This window comes from Sander lucioperca, chromosome 6 (assembly GCF_008315115.2).
Source record: "Sander lucioperca isolate FBNREF2018 chromosome 6, SLUC_FBN_1.2, whole genome shotgun sequence".
Taxonomy (NCBI): Eukaryota; Metazoa; Chordata; class Actinopteri; order Perciformes; family Percidae; genus Sander; species Sander lucioperca.
Window position 1 is genome coordinate 8,972,596 of NC_050178.1, and position 21,091 is coordinate 8,993,686.

Below are 21,091 nucleotides of genomic sequence, written 5' to 3' on the forward strand. Positions count from 1 at the left end.
AGTTATCCGTATTTCAATACAATAACTTTCTGTATATGCATAGGTGGGGGCGTATATTTGTGATTATTCATTGAAATTGAAAAGATTATTGTATTTCTGTTCAAAAAATGACAAGCGTATGTGTTAGTAAAGTTAAAAAAGGTAATTATAAAGTTAAAACATAAAATATGTACTTCAATTTTGTTTTCTGGAAGAGAAAATGTAATTTAAGTCCTGAAACTAATTATATTTTCCAATGTCACTCATCATAATCTCCCTGTTTAGAAGTTTTAAATATTACTCTTGACATAGTGTTCAAATGAGATGAATGATACCAAAGTCAGTAACGTAAAGTAGCAATTGTTATCTTGAAAAATTACCATTCCGGCCTGTTACATTTAGACACATTGGGGTTGGATGTAATCACTTAATAACTCTCCTATTGAACTAAATGTCAGATTACTCAGACCTTTAAATTCAGTAATGATAAAAAAAAAAAATCAATACTAGTGTACTCGCAACAAAAGATAAAATGTGTGTTATGCTGCCATCTAGTGAGACATGGACAGATGTGCAGATAGGCACATATATTGGTCAGTAACGTTTTATTGATGTGGGACCTAATGTTGCAACAAAAAGCCTAAAAAATAATTTTCAGGGATATTTATATGTGAAGCAGATATTTTGTAGCCTATATGCAATCTCTCCAATTTTTGTGGACTTTTAATGCATAATTCAACAAAAAACATTTCATAGTGTTGAGCACACTATGAAATGTTTTTTGTTGAATTATGAAAAACATGAATTATTTGTGTATCCATCTCGCGATTGGGATCCGCTCCAAAGTGTAATGGGTTCTTCCTTCGCCTATGCTTCACCCTTCAACAAAGTCTCATAACCATTGGGCCAGTATTTTTTCCATAATCCTGCTGACAGACAAACAAACTAACCATCAAATGGACAAACCAAGCCAAAAACATAACCTCCCTGGTGGAGGTAAATCTACATTTCCATGTTGGTGACAGGAGGGAGAAGAAAGACAACACGTGGTTGTTGTGGCAGATTTTAATTCTCATCTGACACTTCATAGCTGTTATAACAAATAAACTGACAGAATACTGTAAACACAGCAAACAGACAGAAAAGCTCAGTTCAAAATGATAAAAAAATAGGAACAACACAAACAGCAATGCCAAGACTTTTAAAAAAGTGACCCCCACAATGCCTTTTGAAGTCCATCATATAATGACAACAAGGAATCATCATAGTGTGAGCAGTGCTTTCAGTTGTTGAAGCATGGTGATGATCTATGATACTGCAAAAGCCCTAATGTGTAGTGTCAACCAAGATCTGAGTTATGAACACCACAACAGAGCAGGCGCTTGTTATTTTTGCATTAACAGTGAGGAGAGGAGAAATGATCTAAAGGGTTTGTTATTTTTTTTTTTATATATAGCAGCATAAAGAATACCACTACTTTGATCTTACAGAGGCTGGAAAAGTGACCCTTTTGGCACAAATACGTTCACCTCTGTTTTAAAACGTGACAAAATACAGAATGCAACACAAAGTATACAGATACAGCCAAAAACAATTTCACTCGGTGCTTCATGATTGAAAAACACATTTGTAGTTTCCACTTTAGCAAAACAATGGAGACAAATAAACACATTGTTTATTTTATACAGATAACCATAGCACACTTTGCAAGTAGTACCTTGCAAGTAACACACTTTTTCAAACAACAGGCATCTATCAACTTCAAATGAACAACAATGTGCAGCAGGTAGGTATATAAACAATATTAATGTTGGAGATAAGGCCATAAACCATTTTTAATCTATTTTGTTTCATTGTTAGAATGCATTATTGCTGCCATCTTGTGACCATTTTTGAGATTATCATGATTGAGCTGCTTATTAATCGCCTATCCTTAAGCTTCAAAGTTTTTAACTGACCTCAGAAATAGTTTGACAAAACTCAGCTCAAGGTCCTCTTCATGCCTTTTGCTGAGGCATTCAACCATATCACATAGTCTTCATGAGCGGATGGAGTTTGCTCAGTTGTCATAGAGATTGATGGCATGCTCTGTATCTGTTATTTCATCCACAGAACTTGTCTTTTAGGACTTATTGTCCATGCTGTTTTAGCAAATTTTATGCATGTCAACATATCCGTCTCCATGACAACTAAGCAAACTCTGATCTGCAGATGAAAAAACATTATACGGTTGAAAGCTCTGGGAAAGCCAAGAGGACCTTGAGTTGGGATTATTCTGTCAAACTAGTGTATTCCTGTGTATTATCATCTATTGGCTTTCTTTTACAGTACATTTAAAATTTAGAAATAATTATTTAAAAGGGAAACATTTTAAGTTGCCACCTCATGAACACACTGTAGTCAGCTGTGAAATAATATCTTTTCACTGATTGTTTAACTCAAGACACAAAGTGATACAACTGAAGGCAAGCAACTTGGGCTTTGTTAGAAGTTATTGAAAGGAAAAAGAGACAGAAGATGACAAAATAAGATTTCCAGCCAAAACAAGAGTGACTGGATTCCCCCAAAACCATTTTTGTATTTGCATATTTTACCCTTTTTCTCTCGATTTTAAATATCTACAAATAATAATCAGGTTTTCATGTAGCTTTTTAGTTTCAGTTTTAGCTTAAAAAAACTGGATTGAACATGAATTGGCTGTCTTCCTGTAATGTTCTGGGGTGGTTTGATATGACACTGGTGATCAACCTTTTTGGCATTCAATACCTAAAATGCCCACTCACGCTCATGTACAATACACACATTACCATTTTTTCATCTCCCTCTCAGCCTCTGACACTCTGAGAGTAGAGGCAGCATAACAGCTGCAGCTTTTACTTATACCTCAGAACAAAAAGCCTCACATGTATATACACAGGATCACATACTGGTATAGTAAAAATACTGTACGTATTTCATTACTTACTAAGGGGTTAAAGCTGGAAATATTCTCTATTTTCCCCAACAAATCTAATGAAATGACCAAAATCAACAATGATTCGATCCTCCTAACAAATATTGCCTGTGTAGACCAAAGCCTGATATAAACCTTCATAAAAACACATCAGTGAGCCACACTGGATGACATGATCTTTCATTTCATCAAAATACTCCCAAAAAACTGAAATGTTGGAGCAACATTTGCTTGACACTGCAGTGCCACAGAGAGGGTGAGAAGGTGAGACAGTTTTGAGAGACAGGCTGACACACTGCTGTGATCTTTTCATGTGATTTGTTGACACTAAGAAAAAATAGAAAATAAAGATGGCCTTATTCTTTAATCCAAAAAATAAAACCTTTACTTGTAAGTCATTTTGTGGTCAGCTGGAGGGTTATCAGGTTGAGAACTACTACTTTGTCTCACCTCAGTATTAAAACCTTTAAGTCACGAAGACAGTGTCAGTCAGACTCACTCCCTGTAGTCAATCTCCAGTCAGAATTTTAACAGGAAGCAAAAAAAAAGCACAGTTTGGTTTGAGTCTTTGATATGATGAATAGATATAGTTTTGAACAACAAAAAAAACACACTCTTTTTAGTCTCAAACACATCAAACTCACATTTCAGCGACATATTAGCAGCATCGTAGGTACTGTGACTTTTCAAATGATGCTGTAAAAGAAATTGTTTTTTTAATTTATTTTTTTTACTTCAAAATACTTAAGACAAACAACACATAATGCAAACGAGACCCATCAAATTCAAGTAAACAGATTAACACTTGTCTTCATCCTTCTTCAAACACATTTAAAGTGAACGAAATATCCTTTTCACTATTTCACTGTAAATTCACTTTAAATTTACTGTGAATTTCTGGTACGTTGAACAGCATCTGCTGATGTATGGATATGCTAATTGCACAATGTCTTTCAATCTTTTCCATGGTACTTGCTGTAAAACATCTGTACTGCTGTTAGAAACTATTAGAAATGCAGCGGCTCTGTCCGTATCTACAGTACATACACGACATGACGAGTGCGTGATTCTCGGTTCACATATCTACAATCGTCTACCTCCACATCATCTCTGGAGTACAGCGCTCTTCCTGTTGACCCTGTGAGACGGGACATGGTGCGTCCATAAAGGTAGGGTAACCTGCTTCGCCTTCTCCTCCTCCTCCTCCTCTTCTTCTTCTTCTTCTTCTTCCTAGTTTCTCTACTCCTTACTCCGTCAGCCAGAGAGTCACAGTGCAGAGACTTTGACGATGTTGGTGCCAGCTGAGCTTGTTGTGGTCTGGATGCTCAGAGCTGCAGGGTGACCCGGGGGTTGGGGTGGCCTCCTCTGTGGTGGCCCGCGGAGGCCATCGCCATCAGGGGTCAAAGCGGGGGGCGATGGGAGGCTGATGATCGCTGTGGTGATCCGGCCGCCTTTGCAGTTGATCCTGCCGCTTTCATTGGTTTTCAGGTTGAGGTTCGAACGACTAGAGGCAGAGAAAAATAGAGTTAGAGAGACTATATACAATTTTATAATAGACATCCACACAGACTTTGTGCAGTCAGTGAATGCAGCATGTAATCTTGAACACTGTCTACAAAATGAAGTACATAACAGGCATACTTTCCCCCAGACTTTTCCATTAAACACATCCCATTTGAGCTATTAACAAATAATAATAATAATGATAATAATAAAAATCACATATTCTACAATTGATATCATTCATCTTTCCCTCAATTAAAAGGAGGGTGGACAGACAACATCTTCTACTGTTCATTGAGTAAACTCACTATTCCACAGAAGCCACCTCATGGGATTTCTCTCATTTCAACATTTCTAACCAAAGAAATACAGTTGAATAACCAGAGTTGGGATATCGTTTCTGAAAAAGACACACTACTAATTAGGTTGTCAAACGTGACTTTTATGTTTCATATTCTCAAAACCTTGGCACATAAAAAGCTTCTGCATGCTTTACAGCCCTTGGAGCAAATGAGAAAATCTGTCTTTTTGTAATTTGGGTGAACTGACCCTTTTAAGTGGAAATATTGTAAGCAGCTAAATTGTAAACTATTTCCCCCTCACAAAGTAGGCAGAATTCAGCGAACAACCGGGATACCATGTCTCTGTCTCCCCTCTGATGCTGCTGTGTGTTTCTGCTGTGCTTTACTTTTACCTGGCAGTGTGTGACGATGGGTCACCACACTGTATGTGGATGGCACTAAGCTCCTGCAGGGGGCACTGGTTTGACGGGACGGGGTAGGTGGAGGGCAGGCTGGCGTTGGGCAGAGGAGTGTTTTTCTTTACCCTGCAGCCACAGCAGGTACCCACAGAACTGGATATGGAGGGGCTGGGTGAGGGGTAGGTCTGTAGCACGGTCTCTAAAGAGTTCTGCTCGTACATCTGCTCGTCCACAAACTCATGAGCCTGGAGAGAACAAACAGGATGGTGGTTTAAATACACAGAGAGGGATTGGTGCACAGAGAAAGGTAAACAGAATAAAGACAGACTCATGGGACTTAGTGAGCATATCCAAATCACTGTGCAGACTAATTATAATTAATTCATTACTTGATTAACCTCTACTTATATAAAGCGTTTTGAGGCTTTTTTTTTTGCCAAGAAGTTGTTTCTTTTTTCCAACTGATGTTGAATCACAGATAAAGAGGGAAAACATTACTGTCCCAGTGATAGACATCTTGCAAATAAATTCCCTCGAGACTGTTAGATGTGGTCTGGAGGATTTGGGAGCTACAGGGTATGTCAGTGTCAAGTACAATCTTCTGACAAGGCAACTTTTGAGAGAGATTATAAAATGTTACTCAACCCGCAAAAATACAAAAAAGAGCAATACGTTTCTTGCAGCAGGACAAAAGTTTATATAGTAATTAATAATGGGTGTGTAACGCTTGACCACATCAGACAATCAATATAGGTTAAAATGTCATAACAATATATACAAAATACCATGGAGCAATACAGATAGGAAAGTAATACAAATAATTATAACATTTTGTGCATTGTGTGAAGGATAATTGTGACGGGCATTTATCAAATTTGAACAAACCAAACAATTACTCAATTAATGGAGAAAATAATCATCAGATTAATCCATAATGAAAATAATGTTAAATGGTAGTCCTGGTGAAACATTATTAGCATCATGATTCAATCCTTAAATGACGATTAACAAGTGTTTACAACCTCATTAATGTAGGTGGTGTGGTAGATCTTTAATGCTAAAAGTGGAATCAAAGATAGAGAAGTGTTTGAGTGTACTACCCACAGTGGTTTTCTCCAGACAGTGCAGCAGGTGGTGATGTTGGCTCTGTAACAGAGAGGTGGACTTAGTCCGCTTCTGCTCATCCTCTTCTGTGTCCTTAGTCCACACACACACACACACACACACACACACACACACACACACACACACACACACACACACACGTACACGCACACACACACACACACACACACACACACACACACACACACACACACACACACACACACTGTTAAAGTTGATGAGTGTTGACAAATGATATTGTTGGCGTATCCTCTTCACTCATTAAAGCCTCTCACTCTGTGTGCCCAAAAAGAGTCATGGATATGAATTTCGTGATCATCCGTAATGAAAAGTCCGATGTGGCTCTTTTATTCTGCTTCGTCTACCAATTTAAACTGGACTATCTTGGTTTGTGCTTGTTGATTTCATCCTCATTTCCATTATGAGCAGGTAGCCAACAACTCCTTCTGTTTGCTTTCAAATAACTTACTAGCCAATTAGTTACAGAGTGCACCACATAGCTGCTTGGTGTGAATTGATCCCTAAATGTTAGCAAGTGGTTTATTTGTAATTAATTGTCTCCATTGTGCATCCTTTGTACCATTAATAGTGTAATTGCCTTTAGTTTGGTTCATAATGTAAGCAGGCTGCAAAATAACTTCCCCTTTAAGTTGACTGAACTAAAACAATTCTAAAAACTGTGTTTGTTGTCCGCTCTCTTACTTAATTATCTAAGTAGGTAACACTGAGTGTCATGTGATGCTCCAGGCAGCTGAACAGTTTTTGATGTATGAAGCTTCAGAAAGAAGAAAAAAAAGAGTTGAGATAAACAGAAACAGAAACTTATGGAACCATTTTTGGTATGTCTCCAAACAGGACTTTGTTTCAAAGCTCAAGCTCCAATAAAGCTTAGTCTCAAAGTCATCACAAATGCCAAAAAACATGAAAACTGAAAACGAATTAATTCCCTGCCCACAGCTCACATTGTTACTCAAAGGATTTGGGTGGGTGGCGATCCAGCCCAAGGACTCTCATTCAGATTCCAGACACATGAACAATATTGCAATGTGGGCAGGAGAAAACTACGCCTTCTGATGGTTCAATGTGTTGATCGTCCCTGTGGCACAGGCCCTATCAAATACATTGTATCACTAGAGACTGAAACGTGTGTCAAGTTTATTTTCATGTGACCATAGAAGGTGATTTGATACAATCCATCTGATATGTGACCCTGATAGTGTTAACCTCACTGAGGACATTTCTTATCTTGTGTCTTGCGTTATATCTGAAGTGAAGAAAGGAAGTCAGTTTACTCAACTGCTGATGGAGAATGACTGGCTCTTTAATTTCACCTAATAATATGAATAGAAGCAGCTGATATGGATAAAATGTATCATGGTTTATGAAATTTACTGCAGAATTACCTCCGCCAAGTGGGCTATTTCTTTGGCTTGGTTTGTCTGTTGGTTTGTTTGTCTGTCAGCAGGATTACGGAAAAACTACTTGCCCAATGGTTATGGTGGAACTTGGTGGAAGGGTGCAGCATGGGCAAAAGAAAAAGCCCTTACATTTTGGAGAGGATCCGAATCACGGGGCGGATACAATTCATTAACTGGCTTTTCCCAGCTTTAAGAAGATTACCATCCAGTGAGTTTGTACTTTCTAAAAGCAAATGTTATGAGTAGATCTGTGACTGAATGTTCAATTGTGATACATAGATCAGTGTTATTTATCAGATATGTTGTAAATGTAAAATGAAATCCCATATTGCTCATTGATTTGTAGCACTATCCACAATGAGACACAATAGGGACCTTGTTATAGAAAATGGCTGACATATTTCTATTGTCTCATGACACTTCTCATGATGTTCTGGAAACCTGCTGCTTTTACAAAAGACAAGAAAATGTTCCAATTCAAGAGCTGTTATTTCTGTGAGTGAAAAATCCATTAGGGGTGGGTGATAAGACAATATATTCTGTGAGATGATATAAATGTGGTCATACAGTACGGTGTCATACTGTGGTACTGTAGGTTCATCTCTAGGTGTATTTAGACCCTTGTGGCAATGTTGCAAATCAATGTGCAGAACTGCTTCATAGTCGTATTGGATTTGTATATGATTCCTGCATGAATGTGTTAAATTCACTTTTATTTATCAATCAATGAATTAGCTGTATTCATCGAAAGCTGACATTCACATCAGTTTCTCAATTGATTTTCTAGAAAATGCATTACTTAATGATATACATTGATAACTCAATATGACAAAGATCTGATTGGTTCTGTTGTCAATGAAAGCAACTCCACACTTGATTAAACCACTGGAAAAAAATAATGCGATGTGGACAGTGATTGGGCATTAACCATGAGGGCATATCACAACAAATCCTGTCACTCCTGTCAAGTGAAAATTAAGTTAACAGTACCTAAAGGGATAAAGCTGTAAGGTCTTTCTATGCAAGGTTATAATAAAACTTGACAGGATTATCAATAAATCACCCTCTATGATAATTAGCCTGTGATCTGTGTAACAAATAAATGGCTTTCGGAAAATTAAAAAGCCTTCAGGGGAAACTGAAAAAAAAAACAGAACTTCTAATCTAACTATAGGCTGTGAGAGAGTCTTTTTGTCATATAAATCGGCACTCACTCCCACACCAGACCCAAGCAGTGCTACCGACTGACTGACAGCAGTGACACCACCGTAATTTGATGCGGCAGGACTCTGGCAGCCTCATCACACACATGCAGAGGATGCAGAGGGATGTGGGTCGCTCAGCACTCACAGATGGCATTTATATGATAATTCTAACCAGTTCCAGACACCCATGCACTTTCACACTGGACTTGATTAGATCCAAATGCATTTTAGCAACCTTCTGCAAGGAGGGGAGTGTGTCACTGAAAGCAAGAGTGATGGACTGGATGGGAAGGATATAGGCAATTTGCTCATGCATTACCAAACGCATTTTTCCATGGCAGTGATGAGTTGAAAAAAACGAGTAAAAGTGGAGGAGAACGTATGTGCGGCTTCTTACTTTAAAAAGTAGAAAGTTGGTTGATGTCTGCCAGTGGAGATAAAGAGGACATGTAATTCAAATGAATAGATAAGATGTGTTAAAGAATTACACTCTTTTGCTTTCTTGCAGAGATTTAGATAAGAAGATCAAGACATCTTGTCTGTGTGTTAAGGCAAGGTACAGAGCTAGAGACAGGAGGTAATTAGCTTAGCTTAGCAAAAAAACTTAAAGCGGGGGGAAAACAGAGCCTGGCTCTGTCCAGAGTAAAACAAATACCCAAAAGTTAACACCTGAAATCTATTAATATTGTATCACTGTTGTTTAATTCATACAACAGAAATATATTAAAAAAATAAAAGTTGTGGTCTTACTCTATTTGCTGTATTATTTGTGTAGACTTACTCGTTGCTTAGCAACATAATGGTAATCATAACTAACTCCCCGTAAAACTACAACTTTAAAAAAAAGAATTGTGTTTATGTACAAAATAAACATAAGATGTGTTTAATAGAGCATTAGTGAGCTAGTGAAAGGTGCTGGTATAGGCTTATTTTGGAATTTAGGAGAGAACCAGATTAGCGGTGTCCCCCTGTTTCTAATCTGTATAAGCTAATTGCCTAGCTAAGGTTCTATACATAGACATGAGAGTGGGATCGCTCTCATTTAATTCTAAGCAAGAAAGCGAATAAGCATGCTTCTCAAAATGTTGAACAATTTCTTTAAAGCGACTTCAATGTATGTACGATACCTGCTTAGAACCAAATAGAAGACAGACAAAGTTAGGGAGTATTTAGCAGCTAAACTGCTAAAGCATTAAGCAGCTAAAGAGCCAGATATTTCCATCAGGAGAAGGTACAGACCAAAAACAGAGCTAAAGGAGAGTGAATGTACATTACATTTGCCAGGTGGTCAGAAACATGACTTAAAAGAAATGCTAATGTAGCTTTGTGTCTGCTGGATGTGTAAATATGCAACTGATTGCTACTGTAACAAGTTCACCATATCAACTCTACATTATCCCTTACATAATATGTCAGTGTTGTGTTTACAACTTTAACAAATTACAAATTATTGCAGGTTGAAGGTATGGCCATGTTAAGACTAGAACATAACAACACTGCAGTTGTCTATAATTACAGAGAGGAGGAAAGACTGAAACATTTTGTACCTTTTGTAGGAACAGGAGTCTGTGAGTGTGGGATTTGAGTGCCCCATTGTTCACTGCTGCAGTTTTCAAGCCTCTTTTTTTAATGTGCTAACCATCTAATCGTCACCAAGAGCGACACAACAAGCAAGCAAAGTAAAAAACAACCTCTGTTGTTTGACTTTTCCAGTTTTACAGACGTGGATTAAATCAAGTCTAGGACTGAAAGACAACTAAGAAAAGTCAATTGTGTGATTACACTGAACGCCTGCATGGGGGATTATTGGCATAACTCCTCAGCTACCACCCCTGCCCTGTATAACAACCAGGCTGTAATTACTCCAACTTCTGCCTCTAAATGACTTCTAAATTGTCCTTTGCTTAATTATAGCAGTAATTGTTTGTCATTTTGTGTTTGTGTGTGTGTTTATGTGAAGTTGCTGCTTCCAAGCTATTGAGTTGCAGTAAACTGAAATAATTAGCAGAAGGGTGTTTGACAAGGAACACAATGATTAATCTCTCATATAATGAATTACAATCTGTTGACATTTCATGTCATTTTTAATGAACACATTTGAAATTACTTCCCAGTAATCATCGCGCCCACTTTGCTGTTGGTGGTTCTGCGTGGTCAGAGGGTCAGGGGTTGTTCTCACCGTCAGCTCCAGCAGTTCGTTGAGCAGTCCGTTGCGTTTGTTGTGGAGGAAGGTGTTGGTGCTGCCAGACTTGGATATCCTTATCCTGGCCAGTCTGGCTTTCTGGGCGTGGGAAGAAGAAGAGGGCACAGCATTAGACAGGGGTGCTGGCGGGAGGTTACAGAAGATGACTAATGCAGTATTTATTGGTGAGAATCTGCCAACTTGTCACCTAAGCTCTGTGGTAATTTTTCCAGCTACTACTGCAATTATTTAACCATCACAATTTCAAATTTCTTTCATAAAGACTTTCTTTATGTATAAGAACAGAACTATAGATACTACTCACCAACATACGCTACATGGCCAACAGTATGTGGACAGACAGGACTCTGGGCAGAACCTATCCCACACCTTGTTTGTAAGCGTGAGCTTTGTCATGTTGAAACAGCAAAGGGCCTTACCCAAACTGTTGTCAGGAAGGTGGAAGCAAACTATTGTCTAAAATATCTATATTATAGGATTTCACTTATTTGTAACGGCCTAGCCCAACCCATGACAAAGAGCCCCTGACCAAAAGGTACACAAGAATACGAGGAGCTGAAACAGCTAGTCTATTAATCAATTAGTCGATCAACAGAAAATTCACTGGCAACTAGTTTAATAAAGTTATTTTTCAAGCAAAAGCACAATATACTAACTACTATACTAACAACTTTTCCAATGTGAAGCTTTTCTGCTTTCTGTTGTCTTGTGTTTTAGAAAACTGAATATCTTTGGGTTATGGACTGTTGGTTGCACAAAACAAGACGTTTGGAGATGTCACCATGGGACTTATAAACTATAACCTTTTTTCACTATCTTCTCACATTTTATATACAAAACAACTAACTGAATATTCGTCAATCAGATTAATTGATCATGAAAGTAATTGTGAGTTGTAGGAGGGGGGTGTCCACATACTTTTGGCCAGATATAGTACAGAATCAGAACAAAAGCTGATTTTTCCTTCAAAAATTCACTGAAACAAAACATGATTAATCTCACATAGATGTAATTAGATGTGATTTAAGATTTCTGCCTTTTCTTGTTTCATTGATATCGTGTTATTCTAAATTTCTGTTTATTACTATCAACTCCGGGAAGGGAAACAACCATTTTGTGGAACTGATAAGGGGCCGAATAAACAATAAAAAAAGAAAGCCTCTTTGAGTCCACAGTCTAAATCATTTCAGTTTGATTATTTCAAAATAGAATAATGAAGATTTAACCTAAACCATAAACTATCAGAAAAACACAATTAAAAAACAACAATGCTAAAACTTGGAAAAATATAACTGAAAAATGAAGCAAACTCCACCAATGGATTCTGCCCATACAACAATGCACCTGTCTGCTAATTAAAAAATGTGTTCAATTTCAAAGCCTGTTTGCCAGCTCCTCTTTGTCTACAATGAGGTGTAGCAGAAAGATAAATGCGATAACCGAACAGAGCAAGGCAGACAGGAAATGAGAGAGAAATCGCATTGGAAATTTCTTAAATGAAGAGGATATTGGAACGACTCTACGATATACCTCTGCCTCAAGTGCTTCTGGACATGTAAGGTGTGATATTTCTTTAACCTTGGCCTGCTCTCTCTATTTCCCCGATAAATGCATTTCAGAAACAGGAGACAGGGAGAGCAATATCTGCTTCCCAGAAGCAAATCAAAAGTAATGCAATTAGTTTGGATACTTCCGAAATGATCTGTCAGACTGTATATACCTGTGAAGGTGTGAGGAATGCTGGAGACTGAGATGTAATAATAATGATTGTGTATGTACGTGCACAGTATGTGAAATGGAGAGGAAAAAAAAAAAGAAAAGACAACCGTTGACTACTTCTTTCTACGTAGCTTCAGCTAAAGTGTGAATAAATTTAAAGGGAAAGTGCTGTTGAGCGCAGTCTGCTTTTCTTATTGATCAAAAGCTCAACTTGACATGAGGAAAGAAAGTATTTTGTCTTCTCTGATGGTCCATTGAGCCCAAATGGTTGTCTAAGGAATCTTTACTCTCAGCTGATGAAATTCTGCATTTGTTTGGAGTCCAGAGGTGTGAGCAAGACACAAGTTTGGTGAAGTCTTGAGACACAAGTTTTAAGTTACAAGTCTAATGAAGACTGTCCTCCCCCGAAAAACAACCCCATAGGTTGTTCGTACAAGCAGCAATTATGACACATATTTACATTTTATTGTTAGGCAGAGCCCTCTAATGGCTGTATGTAATTATGATGGAAGCAAAGCAGGAAGTAAGGTGACAAAGTATAACAGCGCCAAACTCTGTGTAAGGAGGCAGATTGGGGTGGTTGATGGTCAAACAAACAGGACTTTCACCCAGGACACTGGAGTTTGTGTCCTGTTTAAAAATAAAAGTAAACAGAGAGTTATTTTAACTTTACGGAACAAATGGAACTACGTCACATTCTATGTGACATGCATAATTACGTCATGTCCATACTCACAGAAGTGAAGTAATATACTGATTTTAACCCAAACCACAATCTTTTTCTGAACTTAACTGAGTAGGTTTGCCTAAACCTAACCAAACTGTTATCGTTTCACAACGTTAACAATGTGTTTAAAACCGCGACGACGGAAAACGCTCCTGTGGGTCGAATTTACTGCCACCGCTAGGGACGCTAATTTATGAAACGCTTCTGTGGGTCGTATTAGAGTGTAGGAACAACCCTTCCTGGTTTGGAGGACTTGTTGATCTAATGCCAAGTAAAGTCCAGGTTCCTTTCATCATCAAGCATAGGCGCCGATACCGTGGGTGCTCCGAAGCACCCACGGAAAATACTGAGCACCCACGTGTGCCAGACTGCCAATAGGCTCATTCATTTAAAATTAAACATTGCAGTTAGTGCTAAGTGGAGCGTCTGTCAGTGTGATTGGTTATGTCACTGTCAGTCCACGAAGCTGATCGCAGTTACATGTCAGTTAAACTTTTCATCTCCAATCCTATCTGTATTTGTGAGAAGTGGCGCTGTCCTGAGTTGAAAGCCTACTTTACGGCTTTATTATTGAGTTAATAGGCGTGTGTGTTCGTGTTGGCCGCTGTCCATTTCCTAAGGTTCTGAAATGCAAACTATTTTTGACTACTTTTTTTTAAAGGCCGTGCGCCTTTGAGCACCCACGGAGGAAAACATAAATCGGCGCCTATGTCATCAAGTCTCAAGTCAAGATTTAAAGGAGTATGGGCGAAGCTTCAAAGACACTGGCTCATACATTTCCCATTATGTACCCATTAGCATCTTTAACTTAGATCCTTCCTGCATAGTAATTTTCCTCTTCTTTAAAACGCAGGATTATTGTTATAAACTTGTAGTCTCCCTGCATAACCCTGATGACATCACTATTTTCTGAGACTCGAGAAAACTCCCCCCAGAGCCAAATTACATTATTTAACTTTCTCCACTGGTTGAGTAGATGAGTAAACTGACCTTTATGCGTAAATCTGGTGAAGTTTTCCTTTTAAAATGGCTGACAAAAAGGTGAAATAATTTCGTGAAACAGCTGGGTAATCGTTACCTAGCAGGAATGAAGTGCATTTGTTGGGGACTATTTTTAGCTGTGGATTAATATAAATGTGTTGCTCTAGCGAGTACTCACGGCAGGCGAATGGTCTCTATGGGATTGACTAAAATAAAGTGCCAATGCTCATAGTGGGAACATGTCACCAAGTGCAACTGTGTGTCATTGATGTGTTTTTTTTTAAGTTTCTGGCCAACAATTGAGGGTGATGAGGAAGTATTTCATGGCTGGAGAAAGGGAAAATTACTAAATTTTGTCTGTTCAGAGACAGGCCTAATGGGCCTCCTGAACACTCTGTTCAAAGCCCTGTGATCATGGATTCTTGGTTTTTTAAAAATTTTTTTATATTTCTGTGGTCTTGGTTGACCAAGTAAATGAAGCCAATATGCTCCAACATTACCACCGACAGTCAGACAGCCAGACTGCAGCAGTACAGGGAAAAAGGCATGACATGTTCACCACCTTTACTCCCATCAGCCTTTCTCTTTCAGACCTTCTGCTTTGTGTTCTCTTTCTCTCCTTTCCCTATTCTCTAATATCAGACCTCCTTCTCTTTTTACTCTTTTGCTCCTGTCATGTTCTTTTGCCCTCACGTCTTCGGCCTTTTTTTCCCTCGACAACCTGCCATCTCTCAGTGCGGCTCCACTTGACTTTGCTGTCCCATTACCGGTGTGACCTCAGTCCATTTATTGCCTCAACACTCAGCGACACTCCGACACTCACCGCTTTTTTGAGCAGAAATAAAAAAGAAACCTGTCTTCTTCTTCTTCTAGCTAGTTTTCTTTTTCAACTTATCACATTCATATCAGGGGTTGTTTCTCCCGCAAGTTATGCCATCTGTGGGTGGCTGAACACGAAGAGGAGACACTGCACTCTACACTGAGCCACACACACACACACACACACACACACACACACACACACACACACACACACTATACAGTTAGTAGAGAACGACTATCATTAAATCCAATTTAGATTCTCTACTTTTTTCTGACTGTGAAGCTACAATAGGTACATGAGAAGACCTTTCTGTAAAGTCAAATCCCCAGATGACTACATAATTGTAATGGGAGCCAGGAGCAGCCTGTTGTTAGAGAAGAATGAAGATGAATAAGACCTAGAGAGAAAGGGAAGGTCAGACGAGATGGACTAATACAAGAAGGGGAAATGATGAGCAGAAATCTTTTCTCCTTTTCTTCCTTCTCTTTCTGTTCTCAAACTTATACGATAGGAGAAAACAAGGGGCACATATGGGTATGATAGGGGTTTTCTGTGCATTAATAAAAATAGCTCACAGGTGCACAGTAAATGTGTTGGTGACTTGCGTACCTTTTACAGTTGTTGGCATAAATACAAGGTAAGAACAGACAATTAGACCAATCCAGCAAAGCAGCTCCTGCACGCTGAGCTCTCCAATTCAAAAACAACATACAATGTGTTGTACCTTCCTGGGCTAGCAAAGCAGTCTCACTCTGTGAGAAGATTACAAAGAATCTAGAGAACAAAGATGCACCTTTCTGTAGTTTTAACTGGTTAAATGTAATATATTTTTCCTGCATGAATAAAATTCCTTTGGGTTAAAAAATAAGTTCTACTTTTATGTTATGTATATATAGTTTACTGAAAAAGTTATATTCTATCTATCTTAACAATGAATGCTAAAACAATTCTAGTACTTGTGTTCAAAGCTAATTGGCAGCTTTGGAAACAGCAGTTGAGAAAACCATCTCAGAACAAGGTCCATTCAGTAACTGTTCTGCAGCTTTCAATCATAGATGTTAAAATTGTTACTGTTGCTCTACCTGTTGTTTCTGAGTTCAAGAATGAACTTTAAATTTCAGCATTTATAGCAACTGTAATCAATATTTTATATTAAAGAAGTATTTCACTGCTGGGAAGATGGCCTTCTCATAAAACTGGTCTGTCTATGCAGTAGAAAGACTTTGAAATTTGTGCTACATGACCAGAAAACAGAGAAAAAAGGCTGTGGCGTTCGCTTTTGCTCAAAAGGTAGAAAACCTACAACTACCAGAATGCACTGCGCCACGCCACACCAATAAACGCTCCCCCTGGTTGGTGACGTAATGTGAGCTTGTCTGTTTTCACCATACAGAAAACAGCATGGCGCCAATTCCTGTGCACAAACTCCTGTATTACTGCCAAACAGTGAACTAAAGATAGGTTTCTGAAAACGTTTTAGGCGAGAATTAGGTAACACAGTAGCATAATCTTTGTTTGTCTTTGATCAGCTTTGCCTTTTTTTCTTTTCTTTTTTTTTACAGTTTAATCTAAGAGAGTGGCAGCTCTCTCTCAATGTGCTTCTATACTGTTTGTATGTGGAAGTACAATCTGTAGTTTTGAGCATCAGCCCTCAAGCTTACCATAGGTTTAACATAGTTAATTTACACATACTACCCACATTGTTATGTTACAACGCTGGTTGAAAATCTGCAAAGTATCCCTTTAACAGTAATACTTGTATGTGAAAGAGGTCACTCAGACTTGAAGCCACTGAAAATTATCTTTAAGTTTTTTGTATGTGCTGAAAACATATGCATAAAAACCTACTGTACTCTACCTGCCCAGCACTATCATGTATCGCAGGGTTTCTTCTCCAGAGGAGATGCTAACTCTAAAAGAACTTCCATTAACTAATTTTAAGTGAATAAACTGCTATAGCATAGTATCGTCAGAAGTTGGCGCTATAGGCGACGCATGGCTGTAGCCGCCAGCAAAACAAAGTAGAAAAATTAGAAGTTACTGGATACAAAACATCTAACCCAGGGGTGGCGAACCTGTGGCTCTTGAGCCGTATGCGGCTCTTTGCCTGCTCCTGTGAGGCTCTTACTGTGTGGCTGGGGGCTGTGTCATTGGTTGATTGTAGTTTTTAACTTTTCTGAAACATACAGTATTTCAGATAAGTAAAAAAAAAAAACACATTTGAATACATCTGCCAATACTGCCAATACATTTGCCAATTATTTTAAAATGGAAAATAATGCAGCAGAGTTTTGAGGACAGATTCTGCAACCTGAGGAAAAACAGCGGCCACAGATCACCTTCCTCGTTAACCCTTTCACTGCTGAATCCGATTGTTTGAAAGACCTTCTAGTGACAAATGAGTGAGAGAGTTGCTTCGAGTGGCCACAACCGAGTTCAAGCAAGACCTGAAAAGGACTGTGGATAACAAAGACTGTCAGGTTTCTCACTGAGTCAATCTAAGTGAGAAAAAAAACTATGAAAACTGCTATGTATTATGACTGTCATCAGATCTGGAAGACACTGTTGCTGTTGTAGTGTGGACGTGCATGTGTTGTGTGGCTTTTTGCTATGGTGCGTTTTTTTTTGTGGCTCTTTATACCTAACTGGTTGGCCACCCCTGATCTAACCACATCTAACCCATCTACGAGATAAAAATGGTGAGAGCCCCCCTCCCCAACTACTTTATTGCTTACTGGTCAAATGAAGCCAAACTAGACCACATGAAGGTGCAAATGAGTTCACTCCATTGTGTTTGAACTGAAAAAAAACCCTCTGCTGACTCAAAGCAATATATTAATAAGGAAAGCAGCCACCTAGGATTCTTATATCACTATGGATTCAAACCAGACTTTTCCCTCCTCAATTAGCTATCAGCAGCTGCTCTCTAACTTAATAGCACTCTTATCTAGCCCGGCAGAAAGGTCAAGCCCACTGGGTGACTGTAGTGAGTGGATAGCTAAAATTTAGTACTTGAATTTGTGTGTGTGTGTGTGTGTGTGTGTGTGTGTGTGTGTGTGTGTGAGAAAGAAAGATAGATAGGGAGTGCGCATGTGCAGAAGGACGTTGAATAATGTGAGTCTGAAGGGCAAAACATTTCCTTTGTGTGATAGTTTTGAAAAGTATGGGATGATGTAAGTAAAGGACAGCAATTTGCAATGCGGACGTACAATTCCTAATTAGGGTCAGTCCTTTTCACCATCACCTTTAGTTTAGTTTGTAAAATGTCATCTGTGCTTTTGATTAAAAAAAAGAAACGTATCAGTCATCAAGATCTTTTAACCCTCTGTCATCATTTTCTGAATATATATATACACAAAATCAAGAGGTTTCTCAAGCATAACCATTAGTATCCACCCACCCAGCGTTTTACTCAACACTTATAACCTCTCATTTATTCTCATTAATGTAATAACATCTAATAATCCTGTGGTACTTTGGCCTTTTAAAAAGTGTGCACTCCTAATGGTCCGGTAATATGTATGTGCACACGCCACAACACAAACACACTTATTTAACCCACACATAACTCTTGAATCTCCCTGTTGGAGCAGATGGGATGAAATAAAGACCTTTACCTTCTGAGCACGACGTTTGTCTGCTCTTTGGTTCTGGTGGTAGATGCGACTGAAGTTGGAGACAATAACAGGGACAGGCAGAGCGATCACCAGCACGCCGCTCAGGGAGCAGATGGAGCCGAAGATCTTCCCAGCGATTGTCTTTGGCACCATATCTCCATACCTAGAAATGAGACGGATGAGAAAAGGTTAGACAAAATGCTGAAATAGATGGTGTTGACTTAGGATACAGTAGGTATGTTTCCACCCACCTGTTTGTTAGGCAATTTGTGCATGAAAAGTACTTTTGGAGAGGATAGAGTATTTGAATACACCTTGAAATTTTGGGGCCTGCTACTGTAGACAAAGCATTGCTTTTAATGCTGCCTGCCACTCATCAGAAAGGTCCAAAAATAAAGAATCAAAAGAGTGGCGGAAGCCCCCATTCCAAGTCCAGACAGGGGTTCTGGTTGCATATGAATGTAGTGGCAGATAAAAAAACACCACAGGGTCCTCATGGATCAGATAAACAAATGAATTGCCATCATGTATCAAAGCATCAAAGCTGCTAGTGCTCAATTAATTAGGTACTTTGTAATCTGTAAGAACGTGATGACAAATTAGTTTATTTAGAAGGTAGTCAGAAGTAGTTCTATTTCGTATAGGCTTCGCCCTCTAAGAGCTATTGTTATTGAGTTTATCCCTTCGCGCATGCACAGTCGTGAAGATTTTCTTTCGCGCCCTGTGCCCCGCCCGGGCCTCTCTTATGTCCGCAGATACTGTATATTACAGTGGGGCGACCAGAGATCTGCTCCCATTTTTTCTTCAGCGACAAGCAGTTTGAAGACTTCGAAGAACAGTGGTGTCTGCCGTGTACCGACCATCGACCGGCTACATCCTGCTGCCGGCCCGCCGGCAGTTCTGCAGTTCTGGGCTCTGAAGCAGCAGATGATGGCAGCTGAGTGGACAGTCGAGTAAGGTAAGCACCCAGACGGCCGGGAAGGGGACCTCTCTGGCGGGTACGAGTCCGCTGACTCGATCCCCCGAAGACGGTTCCCTCGCCGGCTCACCCTCCTCCCCGTTGGGAGGACTGAAGCTCGTAACGGCGGAGGACTACGAGTCCCGTTACGGTGACTGTCTCCGTCCCAGGAGAGGAGCACCACACCGGCGGCTTTCTCCTCTTTCTCTCCTCCGCAGCGGGCGGGCTCCCTGCTCACCGCTAGGTTCATGTTCTTGAATCTTGAATTTCTTCCCGGGAAATGGACGAAGGTCCCACCACGGCGGCAGAGCCTGGCCTGCATCCCGCTTCCGACGGCCCCCTTTTTCAGCCGACGGAAGCCACACCGGCGTCTACCCGAAACCAGGTCCATGCCCGCTTCACTGACCACGCGTAACAGTGTACCGCCTAGGTGGCTGGGCGTTGGACTGCTATTCCAGCGCTGGTGCACAGAGAAGGGTGCAGAGCCCACGTCGTGTCCTCTGCCCCTAGTGTTAACTACCTCCAAACGTTGGTGGATAACGATTTTACTCCGTCTACAGTTAAAGCCTGCGTAGCGGCCATTTCGTCCTGCCACGAGGGCTACGGCGAGAGAGGTCAGTTTTTGCACACCTCCTGGTAAAACGTTTTTGGAAAGGGTCGGACGATAGAAACCTGCTGTGCGCTCTCTCACACCTGAATGGGTTTTAGCCCTGGTGCTCCGAGCTCTGGGGAACCCTCCTTTTCGTGCCTCTGGCACAAGCCCCTCTCAGGATGCTGTCACTAAAACAGCGCTCCTCCTTCGCATCGACGTTGGCTAAGAGGGCGTGTGATTTATGCACGCTCCTCTTCATTAGAGGGGACAGGAGTGTGGCCACTTTACAGCCAAATCCATCGTCACACCAAAGTTTTAACAACCCTTCGGGTGAGGGAGTTTTCCCTCCGCCTCATAACAACGACGCGGCGCAGGCGTCTCACCGACCTGCCCGGTGCGCACGTTATTCCAGTATGTTTTACGCACGACAGACATCAGACGAACACAGCAGCTGTTCGTTAACTTCAGAGAACGCACCCAAGGTGTGGCTCTTTCGGAGCAGCTTCTGTCTCATTGACTGTGTGAAGCTATGACCCACGCCTGTAGCATGGAGGGAGTGGAACCCCTCCCCTCAGAGCATTCGGGCGC

General features: G+C 40.0%; 1 protein-coding gene across 2 annotated transcripts in view; it reads right to left on the reverse strand.

Moving 5' to 3' along the window:
• Positions 1-1,029: 1,029 nt before the first annotated feature.
• LOC116051544 (potassium voltage-gated channel subfamily D member 3-like) overlaps positions 1,030-21,091 on the reverse strand; it is an 85,055-nt gene continuing 64,993 nt past the window's right edge. Inside the window, exons 3-8 of one of the 2 annotated variants that reach the window (XR_004105372.2) lie at positions 18,954-19,116; positions 11,063-11,164; positions 6,240-6,332; positions 5,130-5,380; positions 2,492-4,436; positions 1,030-2,458 (exon numbers count right to left, since the gene is read on the reverse strand). Coding sequence is in view for 1 of the 2 variants with exons in the window: in XM_031302054.2 (XP_031157914.1) it covers positions 4,199-4,436; positions 5,130-5,380; positions 6,240-6,332; positions 11,063-11,164; positions 18,954-19,116 (847 nt within the window). In the remaining variant the exon portion in view is untranslated. Of the gene's footprint in view, positions 4,437-5,129; positions 5,381-6,239; positions 6,333-11,062; positions 11,165-18,953; positions 19,117-21,091 lie in introns of both variants that reach the window. The other variant, XM_031302054.2, reaches the window with a different exon arrangement.